The 16887-nt window shown below is 42.7% G+C and overlaps 1 protein-coding gene across 4 annotated transcripts in view; it reads right to left on the reverse strand.

Moving 5' to 3' along the window:
• AP4S1 (adaptor related protein complex 4 subunit sigma 1) overlaps window positions 1–16887 on the reverse strand; it is a 69964-nt gene that overhangs the window by 9896 nt on the left and 43181 nt on the right. For 2 of the 4 annotated variants that reach the window (XM_003260719.4, XM_003260720.4), the window contains exons 3-5: window positions 13341–13427; window positions 10088–10156; window positions 3225–3236 (exon numbers count right to left, since the gene is read on the reverse strand). In XM_003260719.4, coding sequence (XP_003260767.1) covers window positions 3225–3236; window positions 10088–10156; window positions 13341–13427 — 168 coding nt within the window. Of the gene's footprint in view, window positions 1–3164; window positions 3237–10087; window positions 10157–13340; window positions 13428–16887 lie in introns of all 4 variants that reach the window. The other 2 variants (XM_030804286.1, XM_030804285.1) reach the window with 1 other exon arrangement.

Raw genomic sequence — 16887 nt, forward strand, 5'->3', positions numbered from 1 at the left:
TATTTTTCAGATGGCTAAGGGTAGTAACCTTTTAAGAACGTCAACACTTTGGGAGGCCAAGGCAGGAGGCTTGCTCGAGCCCAGAAGTTTGAGACCAGCCTGTGCAACAGAGTAAGACCCCATCTCCACAAAAAATAAATTTAAAAAATTAGCCAGGCATGGTGTTGCGTACCTGTAGTCCCAGCTACTTGGGAGGCTGAGGTGGGAGGATCACTTGAGCCCAGGAGATCCAGGGTGTAGTGAGCCATGATCGCACCTGTGCACTCCAGCCTGGGTGACAGAGCGAGACCTTGTCTCAAAAAAAAAAAAAAAAAAAAAAGAGTGTCAACAGAAAAGAGGTGGCACATGCCCTTGTCTGCTGCCTGCTCTTTTAGACCACTGGAAGTACAAGTGAGATCAAACCCGGAGCAAAGATGTAAACTTCCAGGTCTAGAGAGACTTAGTTCTCTTCTCTAAATGATGTAAAATTCCTAATTTGCCAGAGGGATATGCCTAAGTAATTCCTAAGGACAGTAAATATATATAACTTGGTTAGAAGGGAAGAGAGGGTGAAAATGAAACCAGGTAAAATGAAGGGAAAATTGTGTATCTTGGCGTAAAATTTTAATTCAAACAAGAACGCTGGAGCTCATCACACAGACCTATACTACACACCAGAAGGTTACAAAGACAAGTATACCCATCTTTATTTCTACTAAACATCTAGTAAATATACGACACATCAACACAACTCATCCAACTATAATACATATCCCTACACCTCTGATTGACGTTAACTCTCTCAATATCTAGTCTTGTAAGACTCTTTTCCTGTTTTAGATGTAAGGTAACTCAGCTTAGTTACCTAAAGTCATGGCAACATCAACTATTAAGGCTGATCAGGTGTTAAAGCTCTTCTAGTCTTAATTCTCTCATTTTAAGATGAGGGGGTTATGTGTCTTGTCTGATATACACAGCTAGTCAGTGGCAAGACCAAAAGTGGAAATTGAGTTCTCCACTCCCAGTGAAGTGTCTTTTAGCCCTTGCTATCTTCCTGATGACTGTTTAAATCAAAAAGCTTTTTGTCTACTTGTACCTTGTTCAAGTAGGAAGAGATTTATTTTGAATTGCTTTGAATGGCTTAATTCAGATAGAATATTACATGTTGAATAAAAATATACTGTAATATACAGACCATGCTGAATGAAAATATACCATAATATACAACGTGGTCTGTATATCACAGTATATTTTTATTCAGCATGCTAAAACCTACAAAGGGATCTGTAGTCCCTTCTAGGTCACAGGGACCACAGATTTGGGTCACTCACCACTAGAGGGCACTCAGATTTTCCCAGTTACTTTACAGAGGCTTCCAAATTCAGGGCACAAAATGAATTTTATCAACACAGTGACATTTCCTATCAGTAATAACAAGTAAATAGCCATTTCCCCAGAAATATTAAGTGGATGCAAACATACTGCTTCTGGGCATTTATATAAGTGTATATATAAATTTATAAATTAGGCCGGACATGGCGGCTCACGCCTGTAATCTCAGCACTTTGGGAGGCCGAGGTGGGCGGATCATCTGAGGTCAGGAGTTCAAAACCAACCTGGCTAACGTGGTGAAACCCCGTCTCTACAAAATGTATATACATATCATATATCTACACATCAGACACTATGCCCAGAACCAGTAGTTTTGCATCCACTTAGTATTTCTGGCAAAATGTGGAAAAATGCCTGTGTGTGTATGTACACACACATATACACACACACAAATACATGTATGTATATACACACATAAACATATTGTTATAATTCATATATAGTTGTTATATTCTAATATATAAATATTTATATATAAACATTTGTTATACTTAATTTACTATTTTATATTCAAACTTGATGTGTTTTTTTTTTTTTTTTTTTTTTTTTTTTTGAGACGGAGTCTCGCTCTGTCGCCCAGGCTGGAGTGCAGTGGCGCAATCTCGGCTCACTGCAAGCTCCGCCTCCCGGATTCACGCCAGTCTCCTGCCTCAGCCTCTGGAGTAGCTGGTACTACAGGCACCCACCACCGCGCCCGGCTAATATTTTTAGTAGAGACGGGGTTTCACCGTGGTCTCAATCTCCTGAACTCGTGATCCACCTGCCTCGGCCTCCCAAAGTGCTGGGATTACAGGCGTGAGTCACCGCGCCCAGCCTGATGTGTTCTTAAAGGACTCAAGTGGTAGGTAGATTTTTGAAGTAAAAAATAAACTTGAAAATTAACTTGCCTCCCAAACACTCGCACAAAGCCTAGAGGGCTCCTGCCAAAATCTGTGGGCCTGCAGTATTCTAAGCAAATCATGCTTGTTTTGAGGGTCCTTGGATATTGTGATTTAAAAGAGACAGAAGTAAAGGAGAAAATGAGAACTTTCTCTGCTATCAAGGAAATGAATACATTTGATAGCAATGAATACAAGCCAGGCAATTTCTTTCACCTTCCAGTTTATCAACATTGAAGGCCTTATTCTGGTCATGTAGGGCATTTTCTAGAGATTTATACCTGGAACCCTGGAAATCCAGTTTCTGGAGGAGGACTAAACACTTTTTTGGCTGTGTTATTTAAATTTTGAAAATGCCTATTCCATATGCTTAAAGGAAATTAATAAACAGTAGCTATTAACTACTATGATAGCGCTATCCTGCCTGGAAAAAAAAAGTCTTAAGAATCATCTTGCCAGCCGGGCGCGGTGGCTCAAGCCTGTAATCCCAGCACTTTGGGAGGCCGAGGCGGGCGGATCACGAGGTCAGGAGATCGAGACCATCCTGGCTAACACGGTGAAACCCCGTCTCTACTAAAAATACAAAAAATTAGCTGGGCATGTTGGGGGGCGCCTGTAGTCCCAGCTACTCGGAGAGGCTGAGGCAGGAGAATGGCGTGAACCCGGGAGGCGGGGCTTACAGTGAGCCAAGATCGCGGCACTGCACTCCAGCCTGGGCGACAGAGCGAGACTCCGTCTCAAAAAAAAAAAAAAAAAAAAAGAAAAAGAAAAAAAAAGAATCATCTTGTTGAAGAAGGGTGACGAAGTGGGGGAGGAGTTCTGCAGAACACCCACACCTCTGGCTGTCTTGTCATAGTTGTTAGTGATGAACACTCTGGACTCTGCTGAATAGTTTTCCTGCCCCGTGGCACTTACCTGATAAGGACCAGAGTGCGTTTGCCAAGTACCGTGGAAAACGGTATTGAAAAAGGATACATCTAATTCACTCTGGAAGAGAGAAAAAGAGTGCAAGGGTTAGAACAAAGACACTGGGGCCTGTTGCTCTTAGCAGAGTCAGACTGAAGAGGCTTCTGCATTCATAGCAGCGGCCTCTCCTACCTGCTTCTGGGCTTGGTGGCCACAGCAGTCTGACTCTGCCAAGGCCCTGAGTTTGGGACTATAATTTTTTTAAATATAGGCTGTAGTTCAAAGGAATTTTACAGTCCAGTACGATTCATCTTTAGAAAGCAGAGGGAAAAAGAAACTAACTCAGCCTTTACAGATGTAGGTAATTTGATGTGTGTATCAGAGATCTTAACCATGTGCCACACCCTTTGAATCCACTGAGGTTACTTCTAGGAGTTTATCCTAAGGAAAAAATTAGACAATGGCACAATGATATATGACAGGATATTCAGGGTAATGGTGTTTGTAATAGCAAATTATGGATAATAACCTAAATATCTATCAAGGAGGGGAACTAATTAAGTAAACCGCAGCATATCCACAAATGATGTAGACATATAAGTACTCACATATTGTTAAAAAAAGTTACAAAATGTATACATAGTATTATCCTATGTATGTATGTATAAAGGTCAAGGTATACATGGTTACATAGCTACAGACAGACATAGAAAGTCTAAAAGGAAATGTACCTAACAGCAGTTATCAGTAACTGATGGGCTTACTGATGATCTTCTTCTCACTTAAAAAAATCTATTTTATTTATTTATTTCAAGAAAGTATTTATTTATTTTGAGTCAGTCTGTCGCCCAGGCTGGAGTGCAGTGGCATGATCTTGGTTCATTACAACCTCCGCTTCCTGGGTTCAAGCAGTCCTCCCACCTCTGCCTCCCAAGTAGCTGGGACTAGAGGTGTGCGCCACCACACCTGGCTAATTTTTGTATTTTTTGTAGAGACGGGGGTTTTGCCGTGTTGCCCAGACTGGTCTTGAACTCCTGAGCTCAAGCAATCCACCTGCCTCAGCCTCCCAAAGTGCTGGGATTACAGGTGTGAGCCATCACGGCTGGCCAAAAAATACATTGCTTTTTAAAGAGCAGTTTTAGGTTCACAGCAAAATTGAGAGGGAGGTACACAGATATCCCATGCCCCGTGTCCCTCCGAATGTGCAGCCTCCTCCCATGATCAGCATTCCCCACCTACATCATTTTTACCCAAATTCCACAGTTTACATTTAGGTTCACTCTGCTGTTGTACATTCTATGGGTTTAGACAAATGCATAACTACATGTATTCGCTTTCCTCTTTCTCTTTGCTTATATGTTTTAAAATTTTATAAATAAAATAGGTATTTATGCAGTGAAAAAAGTATGGAGGAAGAAAAAAGCAAAGGGAATTAAGTTCAAACATGAAAGGACTTAAGGTTTGTCAAATGCAGTACTGAAAATCCCGATATCACTTCTTCAACAGCAACAACCCTCACCTCTGGCAAAGCTGCCTCCTTTGAAGCTAACTGGGTTGGTTTTTTGTTTTAAAAATGTGATGCTGAGATGCTTCTCTCAGCCCCAGACAGCATGAGACTGATCTCCAAATTTAAGATTTGGAAATTCTTGAAGATTAAAAATAGCCACAGAAAGAATGTTTAAAATTCACAAACCTAAAAATAAATCTTACATGACAAGGCCGTCTCTGTGAGGGGGACAGATCCTATTTTCTTTCCCGTAGTGCTCTTTTCCCTCTTCCTCTTCTTCTTTTTGCTATGGTTTGATCCTAAGCCAAGTTGTCCCTTAGTACCTACTGTCCAAGTCCTGCATAATCACCTGGCTGAAATTAAATTCTAATCTTTACTTTTGTGGTTTATGTGGTCACTGACTCTCCCTAAAATTATACCTATAATTCAGCAATATGCTATTTATTCTCAGTTACTGAATATAATAATAATTTTTAAAACCTTAGCAATGATAGTACTTGTACCCACTTTTTATTCTCCGAGGTTTAGAACATTATTATTTTGGGAAATTATATTCTTCTTGGTGGGTGTCACCTTGAAATGGCTAATCATGGTCAGTTCTGATCACAGACCCTGACTTGCAACTAGTCCGTCTAAACAAGAGAGTGCTCATCACAAGGTAAGCAGAAGCTAGAGCTATGCTGTGCAATATGGTAAACACCAGCCTCATGTGGAGATTTAAATTAAGTAAAATTAAAACTTCATTTCCTCAGTTATACTAACTGCATTTCAAGTGCTCAAGAGCCACATCTGGCTAATGCCTACTGTACTGGATGGCACAGGTACAGAACATTCCTATCTCTGCAGGAAGTTTTACTGAACAGTGCTGGTCTATGGTGCTCTTGCCAAGCAATCGACACAGAGATAGATTTTAAAGCCAGTCTCCATGTCCTCTGTCCCCAAGGCCAGTCTCTGGAATGACCACCTCTTGGTCTCTTTCAGCTTTGGAAGGCACCAACCCCTTCCTGGCTAGATGCATTACCGCATCACAGACCACAAGGCATGTTCCCAACACCAACTCTTGAATCAAGAAAAGGCTGATAAGGGCCTGGCGTGGTGGCTCACGCCTGTAATCCCAGCACCTTAGGAGGCCGACGCGGGTGGATCAAGAGGTCAGGAAATCGAGACCATCCTGGCCAATATGGTGAAACCCCGACTCTACTAAAAATACAACAATTAGCTGGGTGTGGTGGCATGTGCCTGTCATCCCAGCTACTCGGGAGGTTGAGGCGGGAGAATTGCTTGAACCAGGGAGTCGGAGGTTGCAGTGATCCGAGATTGCGCCACTGCACTCCAGCCTGGCGACAGAGTGAGAATCCATCTCAAAAAAAAAAAAAAAGAAAAAGAAAAGAAAAAAGAAAAAAAAACAAAAATGGCTGACAGCAAGCCTCATGCACTAAGGCAATGATTACCAAAATTAAGCATGTACCAGAATCACCTGGAATCACCTGGAAGTCTTCTTAAAACAGATTTCTGGGCCTCGACCTACAGCTTCTGATGCAACGGTCTGGGGTGGGGCCCAGAATTTGTATTTCTAACAAGTTCTCAACTTATGCTAATGGTCCAGGAATCAGACTTTGAGAACTGCTGCACTAAGATAATGAAGACAGGCTAGCTGACTGTCCCATGAAGAAGGAGTTTGCCAAACCTCACTTTTGGCATTAGGAGGTGGGCTGAAGACAACTTCCTAATCGGACTTTTGCCCTTTCCAGGTTTTAGTGCACACAGTATTACTAATTATGGAGCACATTCTGCTCACTGCCTCAGGAAGAAGCTTGGAAAAATTCCTTGTTTTTATTTAAATGTGAAATGAAATAAAACAACTTTATTTATTTATTTATTTTTTTGAGACGGAGTTTCACTCTTGCTGCCCAGGGTAAAGTGCAATGGCGTGATCTCGGCTCACAGCAACCTCCACCTCCCAGGTTCAAGCTATTCTCCTGCCTCGGCCTCCTGAGTAGCTGGGATTACAGGCATGCGCCACCATGCCCAGCTAATTTTGTATTTTTAGTAGAGACAGGGTTTCTCCATGTTGATCAGGCTGGTCTCGAACTCCCGACCTCAGGTGATCCACCCGCCTCGGCCTCCCAAAGTGCTGGGATTACAGGTGTGAGCCACTGCGCCCGGCCATAAAACAACTTTAAAAAAATAAGCTTGTGCTGGCCAGGTGTGGTGGCTCACACCTGTAATCCCAGCACTTTGGGAGGCTGAGGCGGGTGGATCACCTGAGGTTGGGAGTTCGAGACCAGCCTGACCAACATGGAAAAAGTAGAAACTCTGTCTCTACTAATAATACAAAAATTAGCTGCGCATGGTGGCGCATGCCTGTAATCCCAGCATTTTGGGAGGCCGAGGCAGGTGGATCACCTGAGGTCAGGAGTTTGAGACCAGCCTCAACATGGAGAAACCTTGTCTCTACTAAAAATACAAAATTAGCTGGGCATGGTGGTGCATGCCTGTAATCCCAGCTACTCGAGAGGCTGAGGCAGGAGAACTGCTTGAACCTGGGAGGTGGAGGTTGTGGTGAGCTGAGAGCGTGCCATTGCACTCCAGCCTGGGCAACAAGAGCAACACTCTGTCTCAAAAAAAAAAAAAAAAAAAAAAAAAAAAAAATTTGGTATATCCATCCATACAATGGAATATCATCTGGCAAGAAAAAGGAAAGAAGTATTGATATATGCTATAACATGGATGGATCTTGAAAACACTACACTCAATGAAAGAAGCCAGTCACACAAAAATCACATGTTGTATGATTCTATTTATATGAAATATCTAGAACAGACAAATCTATAGAGACAGGGAGTAGGTATATATCCAAAAGAAAGGAAATCAATACATTAAGAGATGTCTGCAGTCCAATGTTTATTGTAGCACTGTTCACAATAGCCAAAATATGGAATCAACCAAAGCACCCACCAACGGATGAATGGATAAAGAAAATACGGTATATATACACAATGGAATACTATTCAGCCATAAAAAAGAATAAAACCCTATCATTTGCAGAAACATGTATGGAACTGAAAGTCATTATGTTAAGTGAAATAAGTCAGGCACAAAAAGACAAATATCACATGTTCTCATTCATGTGGGAAGTAAAAAAGTAGATATCACGAAGATAGACAGTAAATTGGTGGTTACCAAAAGCTGGGAAAGGAAGAGGAAAAAAGGAAATGAAGAGAGGTAGATTAATGGGTGCAAATATGCAATTAGATAGAAGAAATAAGACCTAGTGTTTGATAAATCAGTAGGGTGACTATGGTTAATAATAATCTATTGTATATTTCAAAATAGCTAAGAGAATAACTCAAATGTTCCTAGCATAAAGAAAATATAAATATTTAAGGTGATAGAGATCCTAATTATCCTGATTTGGTTTTTATACATTATATGAATGTATCAAATTATCACAAGTATTCTGAAAATATCTACATCTCTTATGTATCAATATAAAAAATAAAAATAAAAAACTTAACAAGAAAAAAAGATAGATCACTGGTTACCTGGTGTGGATGGAGGGGGATAATGAGGGGGAAATGCTAATGGATATGTTTCTTTGTCAGGTGATGAAATTTCCTAAAATCCTCCCACCTCATCCTCCTGAGTATCTGTCACTACAGGTGCTTACCTCCACACCCAGCTTAATTATACACTTTATTTTATTTATTTATTTATTTATTTGAGATGGAGTCTTGCTCTGTCGCCCAGGCTGGAGTGCACTGGCACGATCTCAGCTCACTCACTGCAAGCTCCACCTCCCAGGTTCATGCCATTCTCCTGCCTCAGCCTCCCTAGTAGCTGGTACTACAGGCGCCCGCCACCACACCCGGCTAATTTTTTGTATGGTTAGTAGAGACAGGTTTCACCGTGTTAGCCAGGATGGAGACAGGGTTTCACCGTGTTAGCCAGGATGGTCTCGATCTCCTGACCTCGTGATCCGCCTGCCTCGGCCTCTCAAAGTGCTGAGATTACAGGAGTCAGCCACCGTGCCCAGCTTACTTTATTTATTTATTTATTCATTTATTTATGTGAGATGGAGTCTCGCCCTGTCACCAAGGCTGGAGTGCAGTGGTGGGATGTTGGCTCACTGCAACCTCTGCCTCCTGGGTTCAAGCTATTCTCTGCCTCAGCCTTCCGAGTAGCTGGGATTACAGGCAGGTGCCACCATGCCCAACTAATTTTTTGTATTTTTAGTAGAGACAGGGTTTCACCATTTTGGCCAGCCTGGTCTTCAAGTCCTGACCTCGTGATCTACCCGCCTCGGCCTCCCAAAGTGGTGGGATTACAGGCGTGAGCCACACACCTAGCCAATTACACACTTTAAATGGGTGAACTGTATTATACATAAAATATATTTCAATATAGCTATTTAAATGGCTTTAAAAAGATTTTTGGAAAGGAGCTCACATATTCTCTAAGGAGAATTGACTTTTGACCCTCAAAACAAGGGTTTGGATGGGAATGATTCTTAAAGCGAAAAGCATCCTGGTGTCTTGGGAAATAAGGCAGAGGGGGCCGGGCGCGGTGGCTCACGCCTGTAATCCCAGCACTTTGGGAGGCCGAGGCAGGTGGGCAGATCACCTGAGGTGGGGAGTTTGAGCCATGCCTGACCAACATGGAGAAACCCCATCTCTGCTAAAAATACAAAATTAGCTGGGCGTGGTGGCACGGCTTGCAGTGAGCTGAGATCGCGCCACTGCACTCCAGCCTAGGCAACCAGAGCAAAACTCTGTCTCAAAAAATAAAAAAATAAATAAACAATAAAAAATAAAAAAAGAAAGCAGAAGGAAGAAGAAAAGAGGGGGCAAGTCAGATAGCCAAAGCTCATAATTGGGAGAAAACAAATAAGAGAGTTTTTTTTTTTTTTTTCTGAGACGGAGTCTTGCTCTGTTGCCCAGGCTGGAGGGCAGTGGCCCAATCTTGGCTCACTGCAAGCTCTACCTCCCAGGTTCATGCCATTCTCCTGCCTCAGCCTCCAGAGTAGCTGGGACTACAGGCGCCTGCCACCACATCCAGCTAATTTTTTGTATTTTTAGTAGAGACTGGGTTTCACCGTGTTAGCCAGGATGGTCTCGAGCTCCTGACCTTGTGATCTGCCCGCCTGAGCCTCCCAAAGTGCTGGGATTACAGGCGTGAGCCACCACACCCAGCTATAAGAGGTTTTTTTTTTTCCAGTTCTTTATAAAGATCTCAGGCATGTATAGGCTTGTAACACTTTGGATAAACCAGAAGGAAAGATAAAGAAAATTTGGCATCACTTAAGTTTTAATTTTTACTTATTAAAACTCGGTATTAACACATGTTCTTGATATAGATCCAAAGAGACTCAATTTCTGGGAAACTGGGTTGAGGAAGTAAACCATTTTTTAGCCATTAGACTTACCACTCGGCTGAAATACTCATCTAAAACTTCCACAAAGTTATGAATGAATTCATAAATAGCCATCTCGTTCTAAAATAAAAGAAGAAAGGTACAATCAATTTTAGTGTCGCTCTCATGTAAACCAGACATAGAACTTCCCAGTCAGCTTCCAGGTTTTAGAGCATGTGGCTTAGTGAACTGATAATGTGAGGAAAGTAGCCTCCCACTGACAAATATTCAGAACAGTTCTATCACTCACTTGTTTAAAAGATGCCTATCAATAGGGGAAATGTAGATAAACCTTAACCTCTAGGATTTTTTTTTTGGCCAGATGTGATGGTTCATATCTGTAATCCTAGCACTTTGGGAGGCCAAGGTGAGAGGATGGCTTGGGGCCAGGAGTTCAGGACTAGCCTAGGCAATATAGTGAGACTCTGTCTCCATAAAAAACTTAAAAACTAGCCAGGTGTGGTGGTGCATGCCTGTAGTCTCGGCTACTTGCCAGACTGAGGCAGGAGGATGGCTTGACCCCAGGAGTTCCAGGCTGCAGTGAGCTATGATGGCACCACTGTACTCCAGCCTGGGAAACAGAGCGAGGTCTTATCTTAAAAAACAAAAAGGCCATGTGTGATGGCTCACACCTGTAATCCCCACTGCTTTGGGAGGCCGAGGTGGGAGGATCACTTGAGCCGAGGAGTTGAAGACCAGCCTCAGCAACATAATGAGATCTCTTCTCTACAAAAAATAAAAAAATAGGCTGGGCGTAATGGCTCATGCCTGTAATCCCAGCACTTTGGGAGGCCGAGATGGGTAGATCACTTGAGGTCAGGAGCTCGAGACCAGCCTGGCCAACATAGTGAAACCTCGTGTCTATTAAAAGTACAAAAATTAGCTGGGCATGGTGGCACACGCTTGTAATCCCAGCTACGTGGGAGGCTGAGGCAGGAGAATTGCTTGAACCCAGGAGGATCACTTGAACCTGGGAGGCTGAGATTGAAGTGAGCCAAGATCGTGCCACTGTACTCCAACCTGAGTGACATAGCGAGACTCCGTCCCCAAAAAAAAAAAAAAAAATCAAATAAATAAATAAATAAGAGTAAAAATATCCAGGTATCTTGGTGTGCGCCTGTAGTCTTAGGTACTCGGGATCATGAGGCTGAGGTGGAAGGATCACTTCAGGCCAGGAGGTCAAGGCTGCAGTGAGACGTGAAGGTGCCACTGCATTCTAGCCTGGGTGATGGAGAGAGACCATGTCTTAAAAAATTTAGGCTGGGGCCGGGCGCGGTGGCTCACGCTTGTAATCCCAGCACTTTGGGAGGCCAAGGCGGGCGGATCACGAGGTCAGGAGATCGAGACCACGGTGAAACCCCGTCTCTACTAAAAAATACAAAAAAAAATTAGCCAGGTGTGGTGGCGGATGCCTATAGTCCCAGCTACTCGGAGAGGCTGAGGCAGGAGAATGGCGTGAACCTGGGAGGCGGAGCTTGCAATGAGCCGAGATTGCGCCACTGCACTCCAGCCTGGGTGACAGAGCGAGACTCCGTCTCAAAAAAAAAAAAAAAAAAAAAAAAAAAAAAAATTTAGGCTGGGTGCCTGTAATGGCAGCACTTTGGGAGGCTGAGGCAGGTGGATCATGAGGTCAGGAGATCAAGACCATCCTGGCCAAAAGGTGAAACCCCATCTCTACTAAGAATACAAAAATTAGCTGGGCGTGATGGCGGGCGCCTGTAGTCCCAGCTACTCAGGAGGCTGAGGCAGGAGAATTGCTTGAACCCAGGAGGCGGGGGTTGCAGTGAGCTGAGAGCATGCCATTGCACTCCAGCCTGGTGACAGGGTGAGATTCCGTCTCCAAAAGAATCTTTTTTTCTTTTTTTTGAAGTCCATGATTAATCTAGCCAGATTAAAATCTTAGTGTCTAGCATTTAGAGTTCTTAAATCTATTTCCTGACTTTACCACAAATTGGCTTAAGCAATTTTTCAGGCTCTTCATGCCATCATTTTTCTATCTGTGAAGATGGGAAAACCACTTCAAAGTTTGGTTCATGGATAAAAAACAACCAATCAATATTTCAGTTAGATCTAAAACATCCTTTCAGGGATTCCATGGCCATAAGTGCTATTGATTTGGGAGTGGCATTTGTGAAGGGGTGAACCAAATAAATTTGAGGTGATGTAATTACCATACAATCGTCTTTATAGTTTTCTCTGGCTTTTGATATCTCAGCCCATGTTTTTTTTTTTTTTTTTTTTTTTTTTTTGAGATGGAGTCTCGCTGTGTCGCCCAGGCTGGAGTGCAGTGGCGCAATCTCGGCTCACTGCAAGCTCCGCCTCCCGGGTTCACACCATTCTCCTGCCTCAGCCTCCCAAGTAGCTGGGACTACAGGCACCCGCCACCACGCCCAGCTAATTTTTTGTATTTTTAGTACAGATGGGGTTTCACTCTGTTAGCCAGGATGGTCTCAATTTCCCAACCTCGTGATCCGCCCACCTCTGCCTCCCAAAGTGCTGAGATTACAGGCGTGAGCCACCGCACCCAGCCTCAGCCCATGTTTAATGCCAAAATCAGTTGGCCTCTATACTTATCTGACCTGCTTCATTGTTCAAGAGAATAAGGGCAGGGCACTGGTATTGCTTACAACAGAAAAAGGCATTCTGTGGTTTGAGGCCTCTCTACTTTGCAAGCTCCTGATCTAATCCAAGAAACATCCTAGATATTTCTCTTCCACACAGCTTTCCTCATCCTTGCTAGAAACCAAGATCCTAGCCAGGCACAGTGGCTTGTGCCTGTATTCCCAGCTACTTGGGAGGCTAAGCCAGGAAGATCGCTTCAAGTCAGGAGTTCTAGGCCAACCTGGGCAATACAGTGAGATCCCATCTCTAAAAAAAAATAAAAGCAAAAAAATAAGCTGGGCTTGGGAGTGTGAGCCTGCAGTCCCAGCTAGTCGGGTGGCTGAGATGGGAAGATTGCTTGAACCCAGGAATTCAAGGCTGCAGTGAGCTATGACTGTGCCATTGCACTCTAGCCTGTCTCTTAACAAAAAATTAGCCGGGTGTGGTGGCACGTGCCTGTAATCCCAGCTACTTGGGAGGCTGAGGCAGGGGAATCGCTTCAACCTGGGAGGTGGAGGTTACAGTGAGCTGAGATCACGCCACTGCACTCCAGCCTGGCGACAGGGCAAAATTCTGTCTAAAAAAAATCAAGAGAGTCATAATTCTTAGGGAGGCAAGTAGAAAGAAATTCTTGCATTTTCCAAGGTCTCTTCTATTATCTTACCTCAGCATCATTAACTCCAACCACAATGAAGAGAGCTGCATACTGCCGATATATCAGCTTAAAATCCTTATATTCAATGAAAGAGCACTAGACAAAACACAATGAGATATTAATTCCTGTGGCTGAGAGAGAGTTCTTTAAAATGACACGCATAAGTTCTAGGTTCTGATTTATCTGACAAACATTCCTAGAAATATAGAATATTAAGATGTTACACAGCCACTGGTGACCTTCTTACAATATTCAGGGGACCACTTAGAAGCATCTCTAGTGGAAACTGGAGAAGTCTTGGAAAAAAGTCTGAGTGTTCACATGGGTTCCCACTTACACTCCTTCTTATTCCTTTGCTTGCCTCTGTGTGGAACTCAGCAGGCAAAGGTAATGAATAATCAGCATTTTAAAGTGCCTCTGAAGCGAAAATAAGCAAACACGATAAAGAAGATTTTCTTCTTCTCACCTCCCCAAGATTGTTTTGGAAGCAATTAGATATTCTCAGTTTTATACTATTTAATAGTCATTGAGGAGCCAAATAGATGGTACAAACAAAAATTGGTTGCTTTTTCCTAGACTCATGAAAAGAATCCATGTAGATTATTTTATAAATTATTTAAAGATGGCTTCTTTGTGGCAGATGCTAGACAAAATCTCGCATTGTAAACATTGCTTCATATGAATTAATAACTAGCCTGCCACCACAGACACATGGATAAAACTCCCTTCTCATTCATCCCTTTCCTATTGCCTTTGTACAAAGAGTTATGGGAAGGCGCTGAGTGGATGGGAGGTGGAGAGTGGGCAGAAGCACAAGGTTACTCTTCTTCCGGATTTTAGGGTGTGCGGGATGTGCTGCTCTTAGGTGCCCGGGTGCACCTGGGAATGAAGCTGCAAATTTTGACCATGGAAATTCCTCTATGGGAAAGCCATCTGGAGGAATTTAGGCTTTTATTTAAAATTAGGATAAAGGTAATGAGTACAGAAGCATTCTGCAGCATTTGGCTCATTGTAGAGCAGTGGGATCTCTGCTCAGCTGGATCTTTCAAGGAAACACAACCTTTTTGAAAGAACTGAGGAACATTTTTCAAAGCTTCTCAGGAGTTTCTGACATTAAAAAAAAAGTATCAAAGCACCTCTATGGATAAAAACTAAGCTGCTATTATGCTACTTTGGTGCCTGATTATGCCAAAAGCCCAGTGGGCTCCTTTCAAAAATAATTTAGAATGCATCAAAAGTATCTAACAGTATATTCATTCCAAAGCTTTCATTTCAAAGGGTAACCTATCAGTGAAAAATGATGTTTGAAATTGAGTGCCTGCATTCTGCAGAAAGATTCAAATAGGAATGCTTCTAAGAGTATTTACTTTTACTTAAAGTATGTGGCTATTAACAGCCCTTTAACAGTTTCTGTTTCCGTCTGACAACATGAAACAGTGTGTGCCATGGCAGGCCAAAGCAGTAATTCAAAGAGGAACTCTGAGATGTCCCAACTGAAAAATCAGTTTAGATGCCAAGGGAGACACATTTGTACCGTGTTATTTCTGAGCACTGATGTAGTTTAATATTTGATGATTTAGCACTGGTGCTCACAGGCAGCCCATTATGCAGTGAAATGGAGAACTGACAAAATTAATGCACGACTTAAACAAGTTTTCTGATTTTCCCTCAGTTGTTGAGTAATTTCCAACAGATCTGGCAAGTTTAGGACCTGGATTAAGTAATTCTCTAAATAAAATTCTTCATAAAAATTTTGTTCAAGGGGCCGGGCGTGGTGGCTCATGCCTATAATCCCAGCACTTTAGGAGGCCGAGGCGGGTGGACAACCTGAGGTCGGGATTTCAAGACCAGCCTGACCAACATGGGGAAACCCTGTCTCTACTAAAAATACAAAATTAGCCGGGTGTGGTGGCACATGCCTGTAATCCCAGCTACCTGGGAGGCTGAGGCAGGAGAATCGCTTGAACCTGGGAGGTGGAGGTTGTGGTGAGCCGAGATAGTGCTGTTGCACTCCAGCCTGGGCAAGAGCAAAACTCTGTCTCAAAAAAAAAACAAAACAAACAAACAAAAAAAAACTGTGTTCAAGGTATGAGCTAGGGAAAAAATTCTTTGCAAAATGGACTTGGTTTTTGGCCTGGCACATGGCTCATGCCTGTAATTCCAGCACTTTAGGAGGCTGTGGCAGGCAGATCACTTGAGGTCAGGAGTTCAAGACCAGCCTGACTAACATAGTGAAACCACATCTCTACTAAAAATACAAAAATAAGCTGGGTGTGGTGGCACGCGCCTGTAATCCCAGCTACTCAGGAGGCTGAGGCAGGAGAATCACTTAAACCCGGGAAGTAGAGGTTGGTTACAGTGAGCCAAGATGGCGCCACTGCACTCCAGCCTGGGTGACAAAGCAAGACTCCATCTCAAAAAAAAAAAAAAAAAAATTGTTCTCACTCATAGGTGGGAATTGAACAATGAGAACACTTGGACACAGGGTGGGGAACATCACACACCGGGGCCTGTGGTGGGGTGGGGGGAGGGGGAAGGGATAGCATTAGGAGATATACCTAATGTAAATGACAAGTTAACGGGTGCAGCACACCAACATGGCACAGGTATACATATGTAACAAACCTGCATGTTGTGCACATGTACCCTAGCACTTAAAGTATAATAAAAAAAAACTTTTCTTAAATTAAAAAAAAAAAGGACTCAGTTTTTAAAATTCGTTATTTAGCCTCCTTTTTTTTTTTTTTTTTTGAGACAGAGTTTTGCTCTTGTTGCTCAGGCTGGAGTGCAATGGAGCAATCTTGGCTCACTGCAACCTTCACCTCCCATGTTCAAACAATTCTCCTGCCTCGGCCTCCCCAATAGCTGGGACTACAGTTGTGCACAATTACGCCCAGCTAATTTTTCACCATGTTTGCCAGGCTAGTCTCGAACTCCTGACCTCTGGAGATCCACCCGCTTCAGCCTCCCAAAGTGCTGGGATTACAGGCATGAACCATTGCACCCAGCCGTAACCTCCATTTTGGAAGCTGGATAAATTTGTTGTTTCACATGAATTCTTAATTTCCATTTTCCCCACCTAGATAATAAAATCAAATTTGTTTTGTTTTTAAATCACTGGTTTCAGTATTATATTGGTGGTATATTTACAAAAATAATAAGCAGAATAAAACCACCCCATTTGAGAATAATATTATTATCCTCTGGCACAAAATGGGTCTTCAGTATTCACTTCTATACCAATAATCTGATCTTCATTTTTTGGCTTATAGAAAGCTACCTGCTACAGGAACTCATGAGAGTTTCAAGGGCTGAATTCACAGGAATGAAAAAAGAAGAAGTGTCTATTAGCAGAAGGAAATTTTACTGTCGTTTCCAAGGTGCATTGAGACAAATATGCTGACTTAAATAAGAACCCAAGATTCTTCCAGGTTTTCCTTGTTTTTGTTTTCTTAAAGGGATGTAAAGAGAGCTATGCTTCTTTCAGTTTTTCGTTTCACATCACTTATTTTCTCTAGTAGCTGTTGAAGGAATATAGCTCAAAGAAAATGATGGC

This window comes from Nomascus leucogenys, chromosome 22a (genome assembly GCF_006542625.1).
Source record: "Nomascus leucogenys isolate Asia chromosome 22a, Asia_NLE_v1, whole genome shotgun sequence".
NCBI classification, from domain to species: Eukaryota; Metazoa; Chordata; class Mammalia; order Primates; family Hylobatidae; genus Nomascus; species Nomascus leucogenys.